The sequence below is a fragment of the Eumetopias jubatus genome, unplaced genomic scaffold (genome assembly GCF_037043125.1).
Source record: "Eumetopias jubatus isolate StellerSeaLion01/CBP00866 unplaced genomic scaffold, mEumJub1_p1.0 scaffold_5, whole genome shotgun sequence".
Lineage (NCBI taxonomy): Eukaryota > Metazoa > Chordata > Mammalia > Carnivora > Otariidae > Eumetopias > Eumetopias jubatus.
In genome coordinates, this window is record NW_028274811.1 from 44,281,166 (window position 1) to 44,303,180 (window position 22,015).

At 40.4% G+C, this 22,015-nt stretch overlaps 1 protein-coding gene and 1 non-coding gene across 4 annotated transcripts in view; both read right to left on the minus strand.

Annotated features, from left to right (window-relative positions):
- PDE4D (phosphodiesterase 4D) overlaps positions 1-22,015 on the minus strand; it is a 746,399-nt gene that overhangs the window by 179,257 nt on the left and 545,127 nt on the right. For all 3 annotated transcript variants that reach the window (XM_028119058.2, XM_028119059.2, XM_028119060.2), the window contains exon 5: positions 17,824-17,873. In XM_028119058.2, coding sequence (XP_027974859.1) covers positions 17,824-17,873 — 50 coding nt within the window. The remainder of the gene's footprint in view (positions 1-17,823; positions 17,874-22,015) is intronic.
- LOC114221042 (U6 spliceosomal RNA) lies at positions 2,491-2,597 on the minus strand. Its single transcript, XR_003611674.1, has one exon. It is a non-coding gene; the product is annotated as a U6 spliceosomal RNA (small nuclear RNA).

The following is a 22,015-nucleotide window of genomic DNA, read 5'->3' on the forward strand; positions in this document are numbered from 1 at the left end:
GCATTTAAAAGCTTAGTTGTTAAAAAGCAGAATCAGGCCTATAAATACAGAGAACAAACTGATGGCTGCCAGAGGGAACAGGGGTCGGGGATGGGCAAGATGGGTGAAGGGGAGTGGGAGACCCAGGCTTCCAGTTATGGAATGAACAAGTCACAGGGACGAAAGGCACAGCGTAGGGAACGTAGTCGATGATACTGTAACGGCGTTTTACAGCAGCGGATGGGAGCTACACTGGTGGTGAGCACAGCATAACGAGAAGCTGAATCACTATGTCCTACACCTGAAACTAATGTAACACTGTGTAGCAACTATACTCAAATTGAAAAAAAATAAAAAAAAACCTTATTTGTTTTTTTAATTTCATTTTTTTAAAGATTTTTAATTTATTCACTTGAGACACAGAGATACAGAGAGAGGGAGCATGAGCAGGGGGAGAGGCAGAGGGAGAGGGAGAAGCAGGCTGCCCGCTGAGCAGGGAGCCCGATGCGGGGCTCGATCCCAGGACCCTGGGACCATGACCTGAGCCGAAGGCAGGTGCTTAACGACTGAGCCACCCAGGCGCCCCAAACCCTTATTTGTTATATGCATTAAATACCCTAAAGCTTACCTCAGAGATGGATTGGCCCCAACCCCACTCTTATTTTGAGTTCATTTGTTCTTAGTTTAGACTCAATGCAATGGCTAGGACTCTGATTTGCCAAGGTGAAAGAAGCAGCAGATCAGAAGAGGCCACTAAAGCCAGGTTCACTAACAACGTTAAGAGGTAATCATTGGGAGCAGCAGATGAGAAGTTAAAATGCAGCAACATTTGGGGCTCTTAAATATTGGGGGAGAAATCCATAGGTCATTAGCTCCAAAGGGCATCTGTGAATGTCAAAGAAGTGTAAAAGTAGATGTATATAATCATGACCAGAGCCACTAAAAATAATTTCCTTACATTCAACGCATGCCTTTAAGAGGTTAAGAATGAGCATAATACCTTTCAAAGATTTTCATTCCAAATGATTAAAATAAGATTATGAACTTTGGTTTCCCAGAATATTTGACATATGGATCATTTTCTCCTAAATGAAATGTAGGTAATCTATGCACTGAGATAAACCAGCCTTAAATTCCAAACTGGAATTCAAGCATCAAACTATTTTTATCCGATATATAATCCTATATATACTATATATAATAGCAAGGATCATAAGGGTTCATATATTGTCAGAGCCATTTTACATCCACTCAAAATCATACAATTACCAGTTACTAAATCCCATACACCTGTTCTTTTATCATTTGCAACAATCTTTTGCTCTATATTTCTGTGATCTAGCTATTTTGCTAGTATAGGGCCATTATTAGACCTTACTCTTTAAACATCTCTATTGTGCTCTAACTGGTCTCTGAAACTTTTATATTTTCTTCTTTCACTCTTTGGAATTTTAAAAGGATTCCCAGGTGATCCTAATGAACAAACAAGTTTGTGAACCACTACCCTAAATGCTTAGTGCAATATTCATTTGACTCTTAACTACACCCTTAAATGGAACTAACTCCTTTAGTGGCCGACAACATGTGTCTGTGATTTCTGAGCTCAGCTGCTCTTAAAGAATGTTTCCCTTCGTTTCCGTTTTTCCCTTCGGTTTACTTAACAACTATTTAATAATTCTTAGGTGCCGCTCCTTCCATTAGACCTTCCATATCTTGTTTTAGATCTCCAGCAGAGATGTACTAATGTTTTCTCTGCTTCTCTTTTTAGGGGTGCCATTTGATGCTTAGGCTCAAAGAGACAAAGATGGTGGGGTGGGAGTGGCTCTCTCAGTTTTACTTTTTCTTTGTAGGGAAACACCTAAGGGGGGATCTGTCACACTCATGAATCTACCCTTGTTTGAAGGTCTGATTTGAAAGCAGATTGGGCTACACTTTGCACAAAGGCATTTTAAGTGTGCAGGTGTGACTGCCCAAATCAACAACAATACTTTGAACTTTTACAGAACCTTTCATCAAATGATATCAAAACAATTCAGCTTATAAAGTCTTAGGAAGCTGGAAGACAAAATTTTCTATTGATATATAAATGGGGATTTACTGCATTAGCTATGTGGGTGATTTGTTTCAAGTCCCCAAACAACGGGACGTTTAGGTGGAGGAAACTATTTTCGGTGGGCTACGTCTCCATCCAAACTGTGACATTTAATTTCAAAAACCTTTAAGAAAAAACAATCCTTTTCTTTTTAAATTTTTGCTGAATTTTGGTTACCAGTTCACAGGTACTTGTGTTGAGAACTTAATAATCCTTTTTTCTTGGGTGCCTGGGTGGCTCAGATGGTTAAGCGTCTGCCTTCGGCTCAGGTCATGATCCCGGGGTCCTGGGATCGAGTCCCACATCGGGCTCCCTGCTCCTTGGGAGCCTGCTTCTCCCTCTGCTTCTCTCTCTCTCTCCCTCTCTCATGAATAAATAAATAAAATCTTTAAAAAAAATAATCCTTTTTTCTTAAAAAAAAAATTAAGGAATGCTTCACCAATTTGCATGTCATCCTCAAGCAGGGGCCATGCTAATCTTCTCTGCATCATTCCAATTTTAGTGTATGTGCTGCTGAAACGAGCACAGAACCTAATAATTATTTTTCCCTCTTAATTTGACCAAGCATTAGCTTCTTTTTGATAATCCAAAGAAGCCCACTGAACACACTAAAACGGACTTCACCTGTGGTGAGGGAGAACAATATTTACCAATGGTTTTTAAATGAACAAAAGTGTGGTACAAATCTGTTTGAGTCTTGTATTATTTAAATGTGTAGCTGTGTACCACGTCTCTCCAAAAACACTTACAAATCTAATCCTTTTCTGTTTTCCTCCTGGCTTCTTTCGCTGTTTTTCCTCACATACAATTCTGTGAGCTCTAGACTGGGAAGAGCAGTGCCTTCCCATTTTCCCGTATTTTAAATCTGTTGTAAAGTAAATATGAGCAAAATGTGTCTGAGGAATGTTTATCAGACTATGGTTTTTATTTGGCTTTGTCCTAGCATATTAGTTTTTTTTTTAATTTTTTGCCCCATTGCAATGGTTTCTTTGATGTCTTGTTTTGACCAGCTGCTGAGCTTTTTGTGGCTGTCCATTTACATCACTTTAAAAAATGGTACATAAATGAAATTTGAACAAAATGAACAGTACTTTCACATTGTTTCAAAATCAAACATGTTCCTAAGGAATCTGATTTATGGCAGATGGAGAACAAAACCTTCCAGAGGGAGGGCTGTTAAATGAGTCTTAATTGCTTGCACATGAAAATATAGTGACTAAGATTGTGTGCACAATTAGGAATTTAAACATGTAGAAAAGAACTGGCCATGGAAACATTTTTGCAGGCATAGCTAGTTTGTATGAACACAGACAATAGAAGACAAGTTAGTAAAGGAAAATAATTTTAAGAGAAATTTAGTTGTTTACTTGTTCTTTTTTATGTCAAGCTTCCAATTGTAAAGATGATTCATTTACCTCTGAAACTCACTGTACACTCAAGAAAAAAAAGTTTATTCAAGATTTAGAATTTCTTTTTTAGTCCCCACTATGTGCTAGATACTAGGCTTGGTGCTTATTCATTTCATTTAATCCTAATAATAACTCTCTGAGATAGGTTGGTTAGTGATCTACATTTTATAGATGACAAATTGAGGCTCAGAGCATAAGTTGCTTAAAGTGAAATGGCTAACAAGTGGCATAGCCAGGATTCTCTGTATTGACTGAATAAATCAAAGCTGCCTTCCCTACTCCCTCCCCGCCAGCCTCCACCGTGCCTAGCTCTTTCCCTGGAAAAAAATACACACCTGGGCGCCTGGGTGGCTCAGTCGGTTAAGCGACTGCCTTCGGCTCCGGTCATGATCCTGGAGTCCCGGGATCGAGTCCCACATCGGGCTCCCTGCTCGGCAGGGAGTCTGCTTCTCCCTCTGACCCTCTTCCCTCTCGTGCTCTCTCTCTCTCAAATAAATAAATAAAATCTTTAAAAAAAAAGAAAAAATACACACCTTTCAAAAAAAGTAAACTAAGGTGTTCTACTTTCAGTTTCCAATCAAAATGCCTTCCTTGTGTTGGGTGATATGGCATGGTGAGGTTGGGTGGACGGGCCAGAGTTAGTCAGTCAGGTCTGGGGTACAAGGTTGGGACAAAGATGGTAGGTTTAGACACACAGGCCAAAGTGGGTTGGCTTCAGAAGCTCTGCCTGAGTGTGGGGGTCAGGTGGAAGCATCTAGTCAAGAGATTCAGTGCCTTAGTGGCTTTGTAGACAGCAACTGTGAGGACAGTGAGGTTCTATCTGACTGGTTCTGCCACAGTGTGTGGCACTCAGTCTAGCTCCCCACAGCCCAGGGCTGTGCCCTCCTCCTCACGATAATGCTGACATTCCAAATGAGTAGTTTGTGTGGTGTTCTACAGTGAGTTTCCATTTGTCTTCAGAGATCTAAGTCCATTTCATGCCTCTGATGGACTAGATTCCCAGGGATACATTAATGAACATGTGCCATCCACATTTCTAAGAACCTTAATATCATAAAGAGCAGCTTGCTGAGAAATATATATTAGCAAAGTAAAGTGTGTTGTGGCCAACCTTCTTATCTCACTATAATCAACAATAATTTTTGATCCACCAACATTTATTTCCCTTTTCTAATGGTACCCTACTTTGCTTCAGGGAATTATTTAGTGTCTCCATGGATAATTTAATAACAGCATAGCCCACAATGATCAAGTGCTTTCTATGTGCCATGCATTGTGCTTAGTTTTTTTTTTTATAAATAATACCTCAATTTTCATGAACTCCTTACGAGATAATTACTATTACTATGCCCACTTCAAAAATGAGGGACTTGAGGCTCTGGAAGGCTAAATGAAGTGTTTGAGGAGAAACATCTATAAGCGGCACAGCTGAGATATGAATCCACACAATCTGGCCTCATAATTTAGGCTCTTAGTACTACATTATATTACACAGTCTGACAGAAGAGCCAGATACCCTGTTCTCCTGTAGTCAAGACCCAAGACCCAAACTAGACCAATTAGACCCCTTCCTGGAATGTGACATGACACAGATGAACAAAGAAACTAAAAACAGTTGCAGGAGGCTCACTAGGTTGCTCCTGCCATGAGAATTTCCCTTTATTTGTGCCTTTCTCGCACTCTGAAGATGAACTGATTCCTTCAACCCTGATCCTCCAGCATCCCCACTAATATTCCAGGAATTGGAGGGTGACTGGGTGGCTCAGTTGGTTAAGCGACTGCCTTCGGCTCAGATTATGATCCTGGAGTCCCGGGATCGAGTCCCGCATCGGGCTCCCCGCTCAGCGGGGAGTCTGCTTCTCCCTCTCACCCTCCTCCCTCTCATGCTCTCTGTCTCTCATTCTCTCTCTCAAATAAATAAATAAAATCTTTTAAAAAAGTACTCCAGGAATTGGAAATTATCCCAATATTCTATTTTACTTAAGGAGATTAGATTTCATTTTACTAGATTCTATTTTACATAAGTTAGCAGAGTTGGTTTTTACCTTGCAACCAGAGGATCACTGCTGACACACCATTATCTAAGGAGGGGTAGAAGCCAGCCTAGGAGAGAATGGTATGAATCCTCAAAGAACAGGATGTTGAAGCACAGTAAGTGCCCAGGGATAATGTGATAGACTCAGTGAGAAGTACCGTGTGCCAGAATGCCAGGTTGACTTCCTCTGCTGCCCTTTCTGTTGAAATGATGAGGGCTTGGGTCCCCCTCTAAGCCAGTGGGCTGGGACACGCTGGCCTTCTCCTTTATCTCTGGGACTTTGAGCCGTTTCCAGTGAATGGGACGGGCTTGGAAGATCTTTAGAAATACAGACTGTACAAGGTATGACTGAAGAGGCAAAAAGACTCCTAGAGATCATTGCTTTCCCCTCACAAACTGACAAGATTTCAGATGAAGCTGACTCTTTCAAAGTGTCCCCTGGGAAAACCTAACTATATGCTTATTCCATATGTTGCCGTCACTCTACGATTCTAGGACACTGTCTTGGGAATGCCTCCCTTCAGAGTCCACGCTATATTTCTTTCAAATCCCTCAAAATTGTCTTATCCCTTGGAATGGATTCATTTCTAGAATTAGCCTGATCCAGGCTATTCTGACATCCTGTTTGTTGACTAGGGTTGGTAATCATATTGGAAATAATATTTCTGGTCAAAAGTGAAGCATGGCAGCAAACCAATCAGGTGACTTTTTCCTAATATGGCCTATGAAATATCTCTAAAACCATTTCTAAAATGCTCTCAGCAGGGGTAGGTGGGCTAAAAAAAGGTACAGTTTACAAAGATAACTACTTTGAGGATCAACATGAATAGTGCAATAGTGTCTATAGGTAGTCTTGTAATGCTTTTCAGTATATAAGGTGCTTTTCGCCTACCAGGCACTGTGCCAAATTTTCTACACACATTACCTTGTGTAATCCTCACAATTGGGAGGGTATTATTCTAGTTATTCACTGCATTTTAAGAGAAAAGACTCAGGGCATAGAGTAAGTTGTCTAAGATCACAAAGTGGGTGAGCAGGAGAACCAGCCATGAAACCCCAATCCCCTGCTCTTCCTCCTCTAGGTTCTGATCTGTATGTCAAACGAGCAAACAACACTTGTAACAGTTTGGAATTTTTTTCAAAACAAAAACCTGCAGGAAAAGAAAACCTAGGCCTACTTCTAGGTGAACAATTTTAGTTAAAGAACCTAGTCACACAGTCACTGACTTGAGGCATTTCAGAAGCCCTTGTCTGCTCCTCAGCTTCAAGCTCTCAGTTCCAGGACCTGTCCTGTTCTGTTCCCTTCCCTAGTGATGGGGAAAACATTTCCTCTTTTACTACTCTGTCTTCTACTTTCTCGTGCTGCTAAGTTTTCCCTAAGTTCATGAACTGGGTCTACAGACCCTTTCCAGTCTGTGAGCTAAATAACAGTGTAGACAGCTTCTCGGTTCTCTAGAGAAAAGACCTCTCATCCTGACTCATTTCTTCCTCTTTTATTCAGCTACTTAATTCATTTACAAGCCCTTTCGTTTTCTCTTACCTTAATGCTCTTTGTCAATCAACAGGGCACATTTTTATCTTTTTCAGTTCTGAGAACCTCTGGGAGGATGGTTCTAAAGCTCAGTGGAGGTATTTTATGCCTCACTGGGTCCTCAGAGCCTAAACACAGTCTCTCACATCTCAGAAACAGAGAGAAAAAGAGCAAAGCCAGGAGGGAACACAGAAATGAGGTTCTCCACATGGACAATTCAGTGTGCAGTATGCAAACATCGGAAACATATCAGAAAGAAGATACACAACAAAAGCACTCATTTGTGTTACCAGGCATGTAAAATACAGTGAACTAGAAGTACTTCCAGAGTGCCGACATGCCAGGAGAGAAACACAAAAAGAGAGAGCGGATAACACACTAAAAACACTGGATATTTAAACATCAGAAACATCTAGAGGAAGTCTGGGGGGAGAGAGAGCCAAGGAATTTCACGGCTAGAAATAGAACCCAAGAAAATGACATGGGTATGAAGAGCCTATGGCAAATCTACAACAAAAAGATGGTGAATCTCATCACTCCATAGAAACTGCTATTTCAGGGGCTAATAGTGAGTGGTCCTAGAAGCAAGGGGAGTGCTGAGTCTCAAGCACTGCCTTGCCCCCATCCTCTTAAAATTTTTTTAAGATTTATTTAATCTTAGAGAGACAGAGCATGAGCGGGAGAGGCAGAGGGAGGGAGAGAGAGAACCCCAAGCACACCCCACGCCGAGTGCGGCGGAGCCCGTTGTGGGGCTTGATCCCAGGACCCGGAGATCATCACCTGAGCTGAAACCAACAGTCGGACGCTTAACTCACTGGGCCACCCAGGCGCCCCTGCCCCCAAACTTCTGACATAGTCCATCTGAGTGAGGCACTTCTCACACGGACCATGCAGCCTTTTCCCTAAGTTCCTGCCCTGGGCACTCTCACTGAACACGTACTTCAGTCGGAGGAGTCAGGAAGGGGACCGTGGGAATTAAAGAATGCTCGAGGAATTCTATGTCCCAGGCAGGAGTCCTTTCCTTAGCTTACATAACTGAGTTCTTAGGATTTCCCAAAGGTTTCTCTGTATCCATAGACCTTAGCCATTCTCTTTTTCCTACTCTCCATTCATCGCCATTCAGGAAAAGGACCCTATAAATTCATTTTCTGCTCTCCTTTAAAAAATAGAAAAGAAGAACAGGAAAAGAAATTTCTGGGAAAGAACTCTCCAAGGCGAGAGGCAGATGACAATAGATGGTGTGTTTTTGTGTGCACATGTCAATAAATCTTAAGAAGAGAAACCTTAAAGATATGCCTTTGAGTCAACTATAACCTATACTTTGTCATTTGCAGCTGTATCTCGGATTCTCATAGACTTAAAGGAGATTATGCATGTAGAGTCTTTAGTACATACTAAATGTCAGAAAATGTTACCTTTTATTAACATTAGTAGTCATGACATATCCAACGGATTTTGAAAAAACATTTTCTTAGATGGTAGAAGAAGGCTGCTAGAAGTGAACTCCCCATTGATTCATGGAGTCAAACAATTCAGTGTTTAACCAGTAAAATTTGGGAAATTAGACCCAAAGGAAATTTCACTACTTTGCCCCACCACAGTAATGTGTTTCTGAGTAGGCCTAGAATATTCTCTAAGGCATACATGGGTGGGAAGCACTTTGTGGGTAGAGGGAGCGACTTAAAAATGCAGCTTTTGTTCTTTCCTTTTTTTTTTTAAAGGAAACTTGGTACTGTGTCTAAGAAGACAAAAAGGATACAGTTACTAAACATAACATTTCCCAAGCCCGCTCCCACCCCCGTACACAAACATGGACACGATCCTTCATTTTCTGCTAGGAGAAGAGCAAGCTGGGCTAATTAAAATCTTGTATACATTTCGAGAGATAACAACGATGACAGCCCGCTGATGACGACGATGATGACGTGCTTTGTGCTGATAATAGTATCACCTCGTCTTGCTTCCTAATCATACAGCACTTTCACACATAGTATCTTGTTTGTCCTGGACTGCATTGTTTGTTACATGGGGGGTGTGGGTGTCACCAATGCACTTTCCAGAAAGACAGTGATTTTCCAGCAAGTTATGAGCAACCCCGTGACAACGCTGTACTCTGCCCTCTTACCCACATCATTCAGTATCCCATTATTCCCCCAAATTTGGCCGGCCAAATGGTTCACCCGGGAGCCCTCGTTAGTAATATAAAGATCGTGGGCCTTCTCCCAAAGATTCTGTTCTGGACTGTCTGGGAATCCATTTGTTTTCCACCATCCCCTGGTGATCTCTTTGGTCCAGGGGGTTTGGGAAATACTGTCCTTTTCAAACTCGGGGAAGTGAGGAAGGGATACTGGCTGCAGGGGACTTGGGTGACGTTCGGATCCGCTCTTTGGTGGTAGCTTTGCTGATCACTGGGAGGATCATGGAACGGTCCTGCCATAGGTATCACAGGCTCAGTACCTACAGACACGGTACTGTCCTATTCAAGGGATATTCTTTGAAAATACAGTTAATTCTTCACTATGGCTCCCGAATACTGAAATATCACTGGGCAGCATGTCAGTAGTACCTTTTCCAGGTGGGGAGAGGCAACCAACGACTGAGACCTGAGAAATACTTACACGTTTGTCACTAGATTCTAGGTAAAACAGTGAAGCTATCTGCCTTTGCTACTTACTAGTCAACAGCTAAGAAAAGTCTTAAATCCATTACACTTAGCACTTTATCAAGTATTCTTTAAAACAGAAGCATTTTTACATGACTAAAATTTTCTCATAAATCATTTAAAAACCTTTTTATTATAGAATTTTTTATACCTAAATAGAATTCATATATTATTTAGCATTTGGGGTTGTTTTCAATCTTTGATGCATATATATATATATATATATATATATATGTGTGTGTGTGTGTGCTGTGATGAACATCTGTGTATATAACTAAAGCTTTCACGTCTTTTCTCATCACTCCTCAAGCTAATCAACTGCCAAGTCTTCTCAGCTTGGTCTCTGGAGAGAGCTGTGAATCTATGCCCTCATCCTCAATGGCCACACCACCACCCTAGTTCAGAGCTGCATTATCTTTAGCGTGTACTTGATAGATAACAGCCTCCTAATGAGTATGGGGCTGCCTCTGCTCTGTTTTTTGGTCTGTTTCCATTTCATTTCTTTTATTTTTTTCTTTTGGGGGGGAAGGGCAGAGGGAGAGGGAGAGAAAGAAAATTTTAAGCAGGCTCTATGCTCGCCATGGAGCAGACATGGGGCTCGATCTCACAACCCTGAAATCAAGACCTGAGCCAAAATCAAAAGTCAGACGCTTAACCGACTGGGCCACCCAGGCGCCCCTTCCAATGTTGTCATCCTAAAATACATACTTACTTCTCTGCATAGAAATGATTGATGGTTTTCCCTTGCCCATAAAATACAGTCCACAACGATCAACACTGGCTTCCAATACTCTTCACACCACTGCCTTAATCTGCTCCTGCAGCCTCCTATTTGGTAGGTCCATACACTTTCAACTCTCTTTGTCCTTTACTGTCTCCAGTCCCCTGATCTGACAGGCATTCTCTCTCTGCTTCTACTTCTCACTCTTACTGATCCCTTGGGGTCAGGTGATCATCCCCTAACTAACTATAAGCAGAACTCTATGTTCTTCAAAGCTCAGCAGGGAGACTTCCTCGGGTGGTACATGTATTTGAAGTTGCTTCAATCATGGCCCTTCACTTGCACATTATTCATGATTCCTTCTCCCCTCAACTGTGAATTCCTTGATGCCAGTAGTCACATTTTACTCATCTCTTGATCTCCAACGCTTACCTTATTGCAGGCCATATAGAAGGTGCACAGAAAATATTTATTCACCAAATGGTTGATAACAATAATAAAATTATAGCATTTACACTACCTACCACTTGTTGAATACATTTGGGTACCAATCACTGACTTAGGATTTACTGATGAGAAAATAAATGCTTAGAGAATTTAAGTAAATTGACCACAATTACACAGCTAATAAAAGTAAAGCTAGGGTTTCAACCTATATGGTTTGACTCATAACGTTTTTACTGTGCTGACCAAATGAATATGTAATCTCATTTAATTATGTCATTTAAAGTTATAAAAAAATACCCAGAGCAGATATTCAGGCAAAAGAGATTCAATTAATTATTTTTCCCACAATTATGCATTTGTTTTCACTGTTTAAAAAACCAAGTATGACGGGGCGCCTGGGTGGCTCAGATGGTTAAGCGTCTGCCTTCGGCTCAGGTCATGATCCCAGGGTCCTGGGATCGAGTCCCGCATCAGGCTCCCTGCTCCTTGGGAGCCTGCTTCTCCCTCTGCCTCTCTCTCTCTCTCTCTCTCTGTCTCTCATGAATAAATAAATAAAATCTTTAAAAAAAAAAAAAAACAAGTATGACGTCAATTAATTCCTGGTTGAAAAGTTACTGTGTCAGACCTGGGTTTTTTTATATATTAGTGTGTGTGTGTGTGTGTGTGTGTGTGTGTGTGTGTGTGTATTCTACTAATCTAAATAAGACTAAAGAAAGGCAAAATAAGTTAGCTTATAAGAAAGAAAACAGACTTTTACACCTCTAATGTAACAGTCATATAGTTATATTCCATGCATTTAAGCAAATCTTTTAGTTTGACACTTTTTCCAGGAAAGTCTTTTAATTTTTGTAAAAGTAACCTCCTTTAGCTTAAAAAATTTTATTTATTTATTTTTTAAAGACTTTATTCATTTATTTGAGAGAGAGTGCAAACAGGGGGAGGAGCAGAGGGAGAGAGACGAGCAGACTCCACACTGAGCACAGAGCCCAATGTGGGGCTGGATCTCACAACCCTGAGATCATGACCAGAGCTGAAATCAAGAGTCAAACGCTTAACTGACTGAGCCAACCTGGCACCCCTGACTTAAAAACTTCTAAACACTCAGTAGTCATTAGATGTATCAAGTGTAAAAGTAAAATAAGCAAAAAACTTCCCAAAAAGTCAATATACAAACACTTACATACACAATCTTCATCAATTTTTCATTCAAGCTATTAAACCACATGTACTCAGCATTTTTCAATCACATTCCTAAAAAAGCTAACTGAGCTCTCATTTTCTGCAATTATTAGAAAGGAGAGGACATCTGGGTGCCTCAGTCATTAAGCATCTGACTTCAGCTCAGGTCATGATCCCAGGGTCCTGGGATCGAGCCCCACATCGGGCTCCCCGCTCAGTGGGGAGCCTGCTTCTCCCTCTCCCACTCCCCTGCTTGTGTTCCCTCTCTCGCTGTCTCTCCCTGTAAAATAAATAAATAAAATCTTAAAAAAAATAAAAAGAAAGGGGAAAAAAAGGAACTACGTGATGAAGCAGTGCCTGCTACTGGTTGATGAGGACTTCTGTGGACTGGCTTAGACCTCCTCCTCCTTGCACATTGTCCTATCACACATTTTAGCTCAGAGTCTCCCCGTGCCTCGCTCCCCCTACATCCATTTTGCCTTCTTTATGCAGATCTTGCTTTCAATTATTATCTGTTATATTACATATATTTTTTTTATATTATATACACTACTTGTTTTTATTCCCCCCCATACACACAGACTTAAAAGGACCTAAGTACCTAGTACCATTACTGTTACCATAAAATAGTTTCTTGGTTTCTTTTCTTTAATAAGCTCAAAATGTTAAATGATTAGTCCAGATAATAACATAGTAATTGTTCAGTTAAGTATTTTTGTTTCTTTTCCCCCTTGTTGGATTTTAGGAATGGCTTTGTGCTTTAGAAGAACAATAATCCTACAAGCTCAAGTTTCTACTCATTGTGTTTTGACTGATTAGTACTATTTGGATAATTTACTTTTTAAGTCCTCTACTTACCAACTAACTAAATTCTATTTAGAACACAGTCATTTTTTAAGGAGTTGTGAATATTCAGGATGAAAAAATATGAAGTGGAGTGGAGACTTACACCAAAATGTTTTTTGGACTAAAACCAATTTTGTTTTATGCTTGTCACTGCATCAACTGTGTCCCTCTACAGGTAAAGTGTAAGCAGTTATACTCACTCTATTGCTTGGAGAAAAAAGCTTGTATTTTCTAAAATCTCAAGTCTTTTGCCTTAGACAACCAAGCTCTACTTATCTGAGGGTCTATAAGTTATATTCAGTGAACATAATCAAAAGAGCTCTAAATATAAAGACCTGTCTAGTGAGAAGGTGGGACATGATATTTTCTAATTTTCAAGTTTATATACAAGAAATAAAATGTTCTATTGCGCAGAATAATATCATCATCACAATTAATATCCTTTAATTCTTCTTTTACTTTCCCCAAATATACACTTCCACGGTGGGTCTGAAGGCTACCCTACTAAGATGGATGATTTTACAGGGTGTAAGAAGGTCCCTGACTCAGAGATATTTATTCCTGGATCTATGTCTAAGTAGCATTGGCTCTTACAAGGTTTCAGTTTTCTCAACTCTATTTGAGAGAGGGAGAGAGAGAGAGAGAGTGAGAGAATGAGCCAGAAGGGCAGAGGGAAAGAGAGAGAGAGAGAGAGAGAGAACACGAAGCAGGCTCCACGCTGAGCATGGAGCCCAATGCAGGGTTCCATCTCACGACCCTGAGATCATGACCTCAGCCAAAATCAAGAGTTGGACGTGTAACCGACTGAACCACCCAGGTGCCCCTCAGTTTTCTCATGTTTACGATAGAGAAGCTTAAATAAAATCTCCCTGGGTTACTTTCTTGTGTGAAAATCCTTAATTTGAAAATGATTAAATAAAGCAATTGAAAATATGGAAATTAGAAACGTAGTAAAAAGTGATATTGTGAAGACATGATAAGGTTTTATGAGATGACTTTTCCTGAGTTAACATCGTTTGAAAACGAAATGCTCCAAAGGACTAATTATACCCAAAGAGATGTGGCTGTACTCCCAAACCAATACAGAACAGCACGATACCGTCATGGCTTGGGCATCCCTGACGCTTTGCTGCCCCCTCATGTTCCAACACACTCTTCAGTTCTATTCTTTATGGCTCCTCAAGGACCTGTGCAGGTGAGTCTTGCTCTAAGTAATACAAAGATTCCTAAAAATGTCCTGTTGTTACTATTTAAAAACAATCATAAATGAAATGTTCCAGAGAGGCTGACACATGATCACCATCTTCCTCCTCTACTTTCTGAGTTTTCAAATTAGCTTTAAGAACAACAATAAAAATGCCAGGCATGGATTATGGTTGTAGGAAGAAGCACTTGGTGAGTTACTCATAACCTGCTGACTTCTGGTGTTTGTCTAACTTATCTCCCTGAGTTTTTTCCACAGCACGGAGAGCTAGCTACTCACGTCTCCATTCTTCAAATGACGGAGACAGGCTTTGCACTCCAGCTCCAAATGCCACACACCCTGTTTTTGTTACATCATAGTAAAGAACAAAATAGCTATTTAGCAATAAGACTCTTATAAATGTGCATTTGGAAACTTTTTTTGAAAATTGTGAGATCATTTTAGAACTGTGTATTTACCTATCAGGTATGGACACAAAAACTGCCAAGTGATTTACATGCTTTAACTCTAATGATACAAAATCATACTCTCCTGGCTTTAAAACATGTCAATTGGAAAAACCTCAAAGGGGAAAAGGGGTTTCTAAGTTCTACAGGAGAAAGCCTTAGAAAACATAGCGTGACATATGTAGACTCTTAAAGTTCTTACCTCTTCTTTTTAAAAAAAATCAAACAGTGATTTATGGAAAAAGTTATAAAGAGTTCATTATTTTCCTTCAAAGAGCTATGACTCCAATGTAAGTTGTTCGATTTTGAAAATGATTCTGAACCACACTTTATTGCCCATATCACAAAGGCACCGATGTCTGTGGCAGTGAGGAGAGGAAGGGACAGAGCACTGGGAACAATGGAAGGGCCCATTTTTGACGGCACCAAAGAAGTATGTCCATTTTGGGGGCTCCATATTTCATGCGCCTGCAAGCTGTCTTTCTCTCATTCTTCTTTCATCATTCTGCCCTATTCTTTCCATTACCCCTCATTCTACATCCAGAGAATAAAAACAAGGGCAAAGTGAAAGAGAAAATGATGCACTGAGTGCCTACTCTGTGAAGCACTATGCTAAGAGCATCCACATGTGAACTCATTTAATTTGGCAATAACTATGAGATATGATAACCAATTTATAAATGGGGAAACTGAGGCAGAGAAAGGTTATGTGGCCAGCTCAGGGTCACGCAGCTATCATGGCAGAGCATGATTTGAATTCTAGATAGGCAGAGCACCCACGCTGCACAACTCCAGGGACTCCTGTCAGTGATGTTCTATGGGGTTGCCCCCCAGGGGCCCTTGGAGATGTCACCACAGTACCCATTTGGACCCCTCATGGACTTTGCCATATGCTACACTTTTCCTCTAGATCCTCAACAAAGTATCAAAGAAGGTCAAGTTCATCCTAAAGGATGTCCCACTGACTCTTTTTAACACTCTTCCCTGTCCTTCCCAGGACCACCACAGAGGTGTAGCTGGGTTCCAACAGCAGGGGGAGTGAACTTGGAGGTAGAACCTGAATAGTCAGCTGCTGAGGGAGAGAATTCACTTTTCTGTGTGTCTCAACTCTTACCACTGTCGAAGTTTATGTTTTTAAGGGTCTGCTTTTCCGGAATGGGCTTAGAGAGGGGAATCTTTTCCTGCTATTGCCTTCATTCCCTTATCCCCCATTCCACTTTTCCACCTTGGTTTGCTAGGCTGAGGCAAGGAAAACGACTTCCATTTTCTAGTTAATCTCCTGGTGTGCTTTGTGATGAACACGGCTGCGCTAAGCAGTTAATGACAGTTAATCAGTTTCACTTCCTAGGTAAGATATTTCTGTAGTCCCACTGTCCCTAGGCCCCAGGTCAGAAACTTGTGGGTACAAATGAGGCCATGTTAACCTTAATTCCCAGATTTCAGTTCCCTCTGGCATTGCTCCTGGGTCTCAATACTATGTGAACATTTCTGGGAGCTGCTAGAGGGTCTCTCACATGTGTTTAAGACAAAGTCTGTGCCCTTTGAGTGCAATTACTCTCCCTTTAATCACTTCCAGGCATCTGCCAGGGTGGCTGGACAGCTGCCCGGACCGCTGACCACCCACCACTTCTTGATGGACACAACCATCTCCACTGGGACCTGCAGCTGCTCTCAGGGAGGATGCTCCTGTGGGGCTGGCTCCTATGTGACCCTCAAGCTACAAAAGCTTTCAGGAACCAAAATAGCCCTGCATTCTGCTCAAACCGCAACATCAGAGTCCTGCCTGTGGCAAAAATAGCAGGGGGGGGGGATGGTCCCTCCTCATAGGGGTAAGATCTAGGGCCCGGAGCTGGGCTGGGGACAAGCTTCCATGCGGTCTCTCACACTAGAGTCCCCAGCTGCATGCCCACAAAGGTTGGCCTGCTTGTCCCTCAACATAAAATGCAAGTGCACAGAGACAAAGCCATTCACTTCTACACCCCAGTTTCAGTGTAGGCTCATTGAGCATCGAATTTGGCTATCTGGAAAGAAATTTGTTATCCAAAGAACTTATTTTGATATATAGGAATTTCAGTTATTTTCCACCTCTTGACCAACGACAGAGAGGAAAACTGGTGGGCCAGGCATTCACAATGAAATGATAGTGGAAAATCGTCACCAATAAGATCTTGAAAGATAAGCATGGGAAAGAGAATCAACAATTTAATATTCATTGAAGTACAAATCCCATTCAAGAGACATTCAGAAAAGAACTACATTACCAACTGTTCCAGATTCAACTCTGAGGTAGTGACCACAAAGGAGACCAGAGGAAAAGTGCTGACCTGAACAGTGAAGTTAACTTTTAAGCAAAGTGTTCTCACTAATAACTTAATAAGGAGCTCTCAGAATATTCGGAGTTGGAGTCCAAGGAAGGCACTTGAATCAAATGAAGTATTGGTCTAATTTGGAGACTATGTTAATTTTCTTCTGGTAATAATTTTAGAAAACATAGGTTTGCTTTTTCCAGGCAATTATTTTAATGAATCAATTGGGGTTTCAAGAAATGATTAAATGAGTTCAATTTGGTTTCAGGTTCAGCAAAATGAGATCATTTGTTCTGTTTTTGGTTCAGATGAGGTCAAGTCCTGTGTCCAAAAAAGACTAATAGGAATCGGGATAAATTTTTTTTTTTTTTTTTTTTTTTTGCCTTTTACGTCCCTCATCCTTCCTTCCCCCTCTCTTCCCCAAACAGCTGTTCTTTTGATCTCACTGAACTTTGCTGTGTTGTATAATTACTTCTTCTCTCCCCTCCCAAAGTAAATTTCTTCTCAATTCTGAGTCCAAATCAGGACTACTGGAATGGGGTTCCTTCCTACACACAACTGGGATATCAATTAACCAGGAAGGTCCCTTTTATTTATGCTTTCACTTTCATTAAACCAAACTACCACATATTAATATCATGCTGGTAGCATAAGACTGGAAACAACACAGTCAACATTTGGAAGGTAACACTATCTCTTAAAATATAAATGCCCAGAGCAATGTTAAACTCAGCACAAGCACAGATTTAAATGGTTTTTTAAAATGGCACATCAGTAAAGATTTCCCAAGTAACAGCTTAAATGGACAACTTGTGGGCTCAATGAAATAAGTCATAATAGAAAAAGGATCAACTTCTTTAAAATTATAGAATTGCAATATAAAATTGGTGGTAGTCTTGTGTCAAACCTTGGAAGATAGGGTTTCTTTCTAGACATAAGAAGACAAAGCTATTAGATCTTCCTTACCTGTTATGGTGGCTTTGTTGATGGACGGTTGGTTGCACATGGGTGATCTTCTGACAAAGAGAAAAAAGTACAAAGTAGTAAATATGTGGTGCGTGTTAATTTGAGGACTCTTTGAGTCATTTCAGACATGTCATTTTAATTTAAAGAATTATTTTTAAGCTAGGACATGCAAATGAAGACTTCTTTCAGACTAGCCACTTAAGTTCCCAAGCACCCTTTGCACTATAGTTCAGATCACACATGTCAAAAAAGAAAATAGTTAAATCTCATAGTGATAGACTTTGGGGCAAATAAAGCTGAAGTAAATGTCATAGGGACATGATAGAGGAGGACGTTCCTATTGATTGACTACGTTCCATTAAACCAGGGCGTATAGAGCAAACACAGACTTGGTGAATTTGAAAAGCAGTCAATCTACCAGTCATTTCCCAAATATGGTGGTGAGAAACTTATTTTTGGCACAAATTCTCAGAGGTGAACGACTCCTTGTAAAATGTATTACAATTATAGAAGCTATTTAAACCCTTTCGTTTCTCCTTCCTCATATTGAGTAACATCTCTGATGCATTTGTTAGAGAGGCATATTAATGCTTTGTCCAAATACATGCTACAGAGGCTTTAGAAATACTATAAAGGTACTTGAATAGATTCTATCTTGTGTCCTCTAAGTTTTCAGATGTTTCCCAAGTTTCACAAGGTGATTATAAACCCCTTGACCTAAAAAACGCTGCTATAAAACTAATTTGTTTTCTCTACAGAGCCCAGAACAATGTATCCAGTATTCAATCAATGCTTAATAAATTATACTGAAAAGAATATCATTTACGAAATACAACTTCAGAAAGTTGTTACTTATCATTGGAAACTTTTAAAATATTGCATAGTGATCTTTAACACTTAACCAACACTTATGAAACATTTATTGTGTGTCAGACACTGTGCTACATGAGCACTTTACATGAATAGTCTACTTTGATCCTCAAAAGAAACCTTAGGGCAGGTAATCTCACTGTTTCAATTTTACCAGTGAGGAAAACAAAGCTTTGGGAAGTTGAATCACTTGTTCAGAGGAAGAGGGCTAGGATTTGAACTAAAGCAGTGGAATTCTAGGGTGAGCGGTCTGCTATACTGCCTTACTTTTAGGATGCTTTTGAGGAACCTGGACAAACAGCCACACATCTGTGCACATGGGAGGCCCTTGCAAAGCCATGTTCACATCTGCTCTCCTGAGATGACAATTCTCTTAACTGGGGAATGCAATCAAATGCTTCGTAAATTCTCACTGCCTTGGTTCCAGTCAGTATCTGGCTCTGTCTTATTGCTCTTAAGTTTACTGATGTCAGTTTGGGACTGAAGTTTTCGTGTTTGACTGGAAATGCATCAAAATCAACTATGAAATTATTTTAGTTTTTATTAGTAAATCAAATGAGGAAATTTGAAACTTGATTAATGCTTCATAAAACAGAAAGGTTAATGTTCTAAATTGCTACTCTGAAATAGATCTGATCTCCATATAAACAGTTATCTTGCTAAGAGTTTATTATTTAAATAATTTATAACTGAATTTAGTTCTTTCTCTGTGAAAATTTTGGAAGCATTTTATCTGAAAACGGTATAACATGAATTGTCCTAAACTTTTCTACTGTTTTGGAAAACTAAATTATTGACTTGTTACTTATTATCTTTTTTAATATCAATCCTACAACTTGGGGACTTGATATTTCAACAAGTAATGACAAGCAGAAACTATTAATCATGTGATTCATGGTTACAGTGATAAATGATTTAATGAAGAATGAGCCAGAACTCACTCTGGAATTGAAAATCTCAAAGGCATGCAAGAGCAAGGTGATAGGAACCAACGGTAGGCTAGCAAAGTCAGCAATGCACATTTGAGTACCCACAGGGGCTAGGCTTCCCATGCCTTCTTCCTGGACTGACTCCTTTCCTGGAGCAAACAAAAAGGGTGGATTGTGCAAGGTAGCACATGCCTTCCATAAAATCCATGGGTCAGCTTGGAAATGTTTTAGTGGCACTGTAAGCGTCCATCAGGGAAAATTCTGATTCCCTCATGGTCATCATGTGATGGGCCAGAGTTATAACCATTTCACTGTCACTGAACACAGCAGAGCTTAGCTGTGTGTAGACTGAATCCTACTAGTCTGATACCGGAAAACATTGGTTTGATTTGAATCAGTAAAGAAGGTACAAATCTGCATTAACCGAAAGAGAGACCACAAAGTCCTTCACTTAGAGGCTATCAGCTACTATTGTTTGGTTAGATGTCACTGGGCATACAGTTAGTCAGATTTAGGCATGAACTATGAGTTTCTATCCTCCTCTAGCTGGTCTTTTCCCTCTAATCTGTTTTGTCCTTGTAAATCAGTTGAAAACTTCTGTTTTGCAAGGATTGGGCTTTAGGTCATCTCTTTAGAGACAGAAGGCCAGTCTGATGCCTTCACACCTGTCTGGCCAACGGCTTGCCTGCCACAGGTTTAGATGCTGGCACCCAAGTGACCATGTCTGAAGGAAGTGTAAAGGCATTTTACAGTTTCTTGTTGCCTTTTAAAGATCTTGACTGAATTTCCTGGATATTTGGGACTAAAGAATTTGGGAATGACACCAGTAATTTCATGCCTTCTGTGAGGCTGAGACTCAGAGAGGTCAGAGGAGGTGACCTCACCTATGAGTTATCAAATGTCAAAAGCCCCATGAGGCTGTTGAGGTTGAGTGTGGTATTGTATGGCCATGGAGCACAGAAGACATGTTTGGTGATGAACAAATACCTCAAGTACACCCTCTGATTCCACATGCTACATTATCAGTTCATTCTTCCAGCCAACAAACACATGCCGAGTGATTTCTCTGTGCCGTGTATTATGCTAGGCACCCAGGGTACACATGTGAGCCAGATACAAGCCCTGCTCACTGCAGACTGATGTTCTTAAGGGGCACTAGGACAAGTAAGTAGGCATGTGGAGCACAGAGCGAGAGCTGCTAACACAGGAGTTAGGTGCAGGATGCTGTCGATGGAGATGGAAGGGCATACCTTCCAGTTTGAGACCTGTGGGCATGTGTGTATGCTGAGTGTTAGTTAGGGATGATGGCCCCAAATAAATTATATTTAAGCTGCCACCTAAAGAATGAATTATAGTTAGTCCAATGGATGGGGTTGAGGTGGGGGGAAGAAGGTGAGAAATGTTCAAACTGAGGAAACAGGACTGCAAAAATTCATTACCTGGAAAAAACGACAAGTGACTGAAGCTTCTGGGTCCCATTCGAATTATTTGCATTGTGGCTTTTATACTGATTTTTTAAAAACATTTTCTATCATAGGAAATGCATGCATAATGGCCAAAGCTTTTTTTAATCATAGAAATGTGAATTGGGGAGGTCAATTACAGTATTATGGGATGGAAAATTCAGATTTTTCATATTCTTTTATACACTTAGCTAAGTTATAATTCCAAATAAATTTCTATTCACTGTCCTCTTACTATGGATTTTTTTTATTACTATGGATTTTTTTTAAAGATTTTATTTATTTTTGACTTATTTGAGAAAGATAAAACAAGAGAGAGAGAGAAAGAGAGAGAGAGCATGAGGCGGGGAGGGTCAGAGGGAGAAGTAGACTCACTGCTGAGCAGGGAGCCCGATGTGGGACTTGATCCCGGGACTCCAGGATCATGACCTGAGCCAAAGGCAGTCACTTAATCAACTGAACCACCCAAGCGCCCCCTCTTACTATGGATTTTAAAAATGTGTTTTTTTTTCCTTTTGGAAATATCTTTAGAGTTGACATTTTAATAACTTTTTGTTTATTATTAACAACAGATTGTCAAATTAAGCAGTATTTTAATAATTAGTTTTCCACTTAATCATGAAAATTATTTTCTCTTTTTAGATTTTTCGCTTTTATTAGCACTTCCAAATAATAATCAATTCCCATCTCAGCTTTCCTTTTTTCAACTGCTTCCTCTGTTATCACAAAAATCAGTTTTAGGGATGCCTGGGTGGCTCAGTCAGTTAAGTGTCTGCCTTCGGCTCAGGTCATGATCCCAGGGTCCAGGGATCGATCCCCGCATCGGGCTCCCTGCTCCGCGGGAAGCCTGCTTCTCCCTCTCCCACTCTCCCTGCTTGTGTTCTTTCTCTCACTGTGTCTCTTTCTGTCAAATAAATAAAAACAATCTTT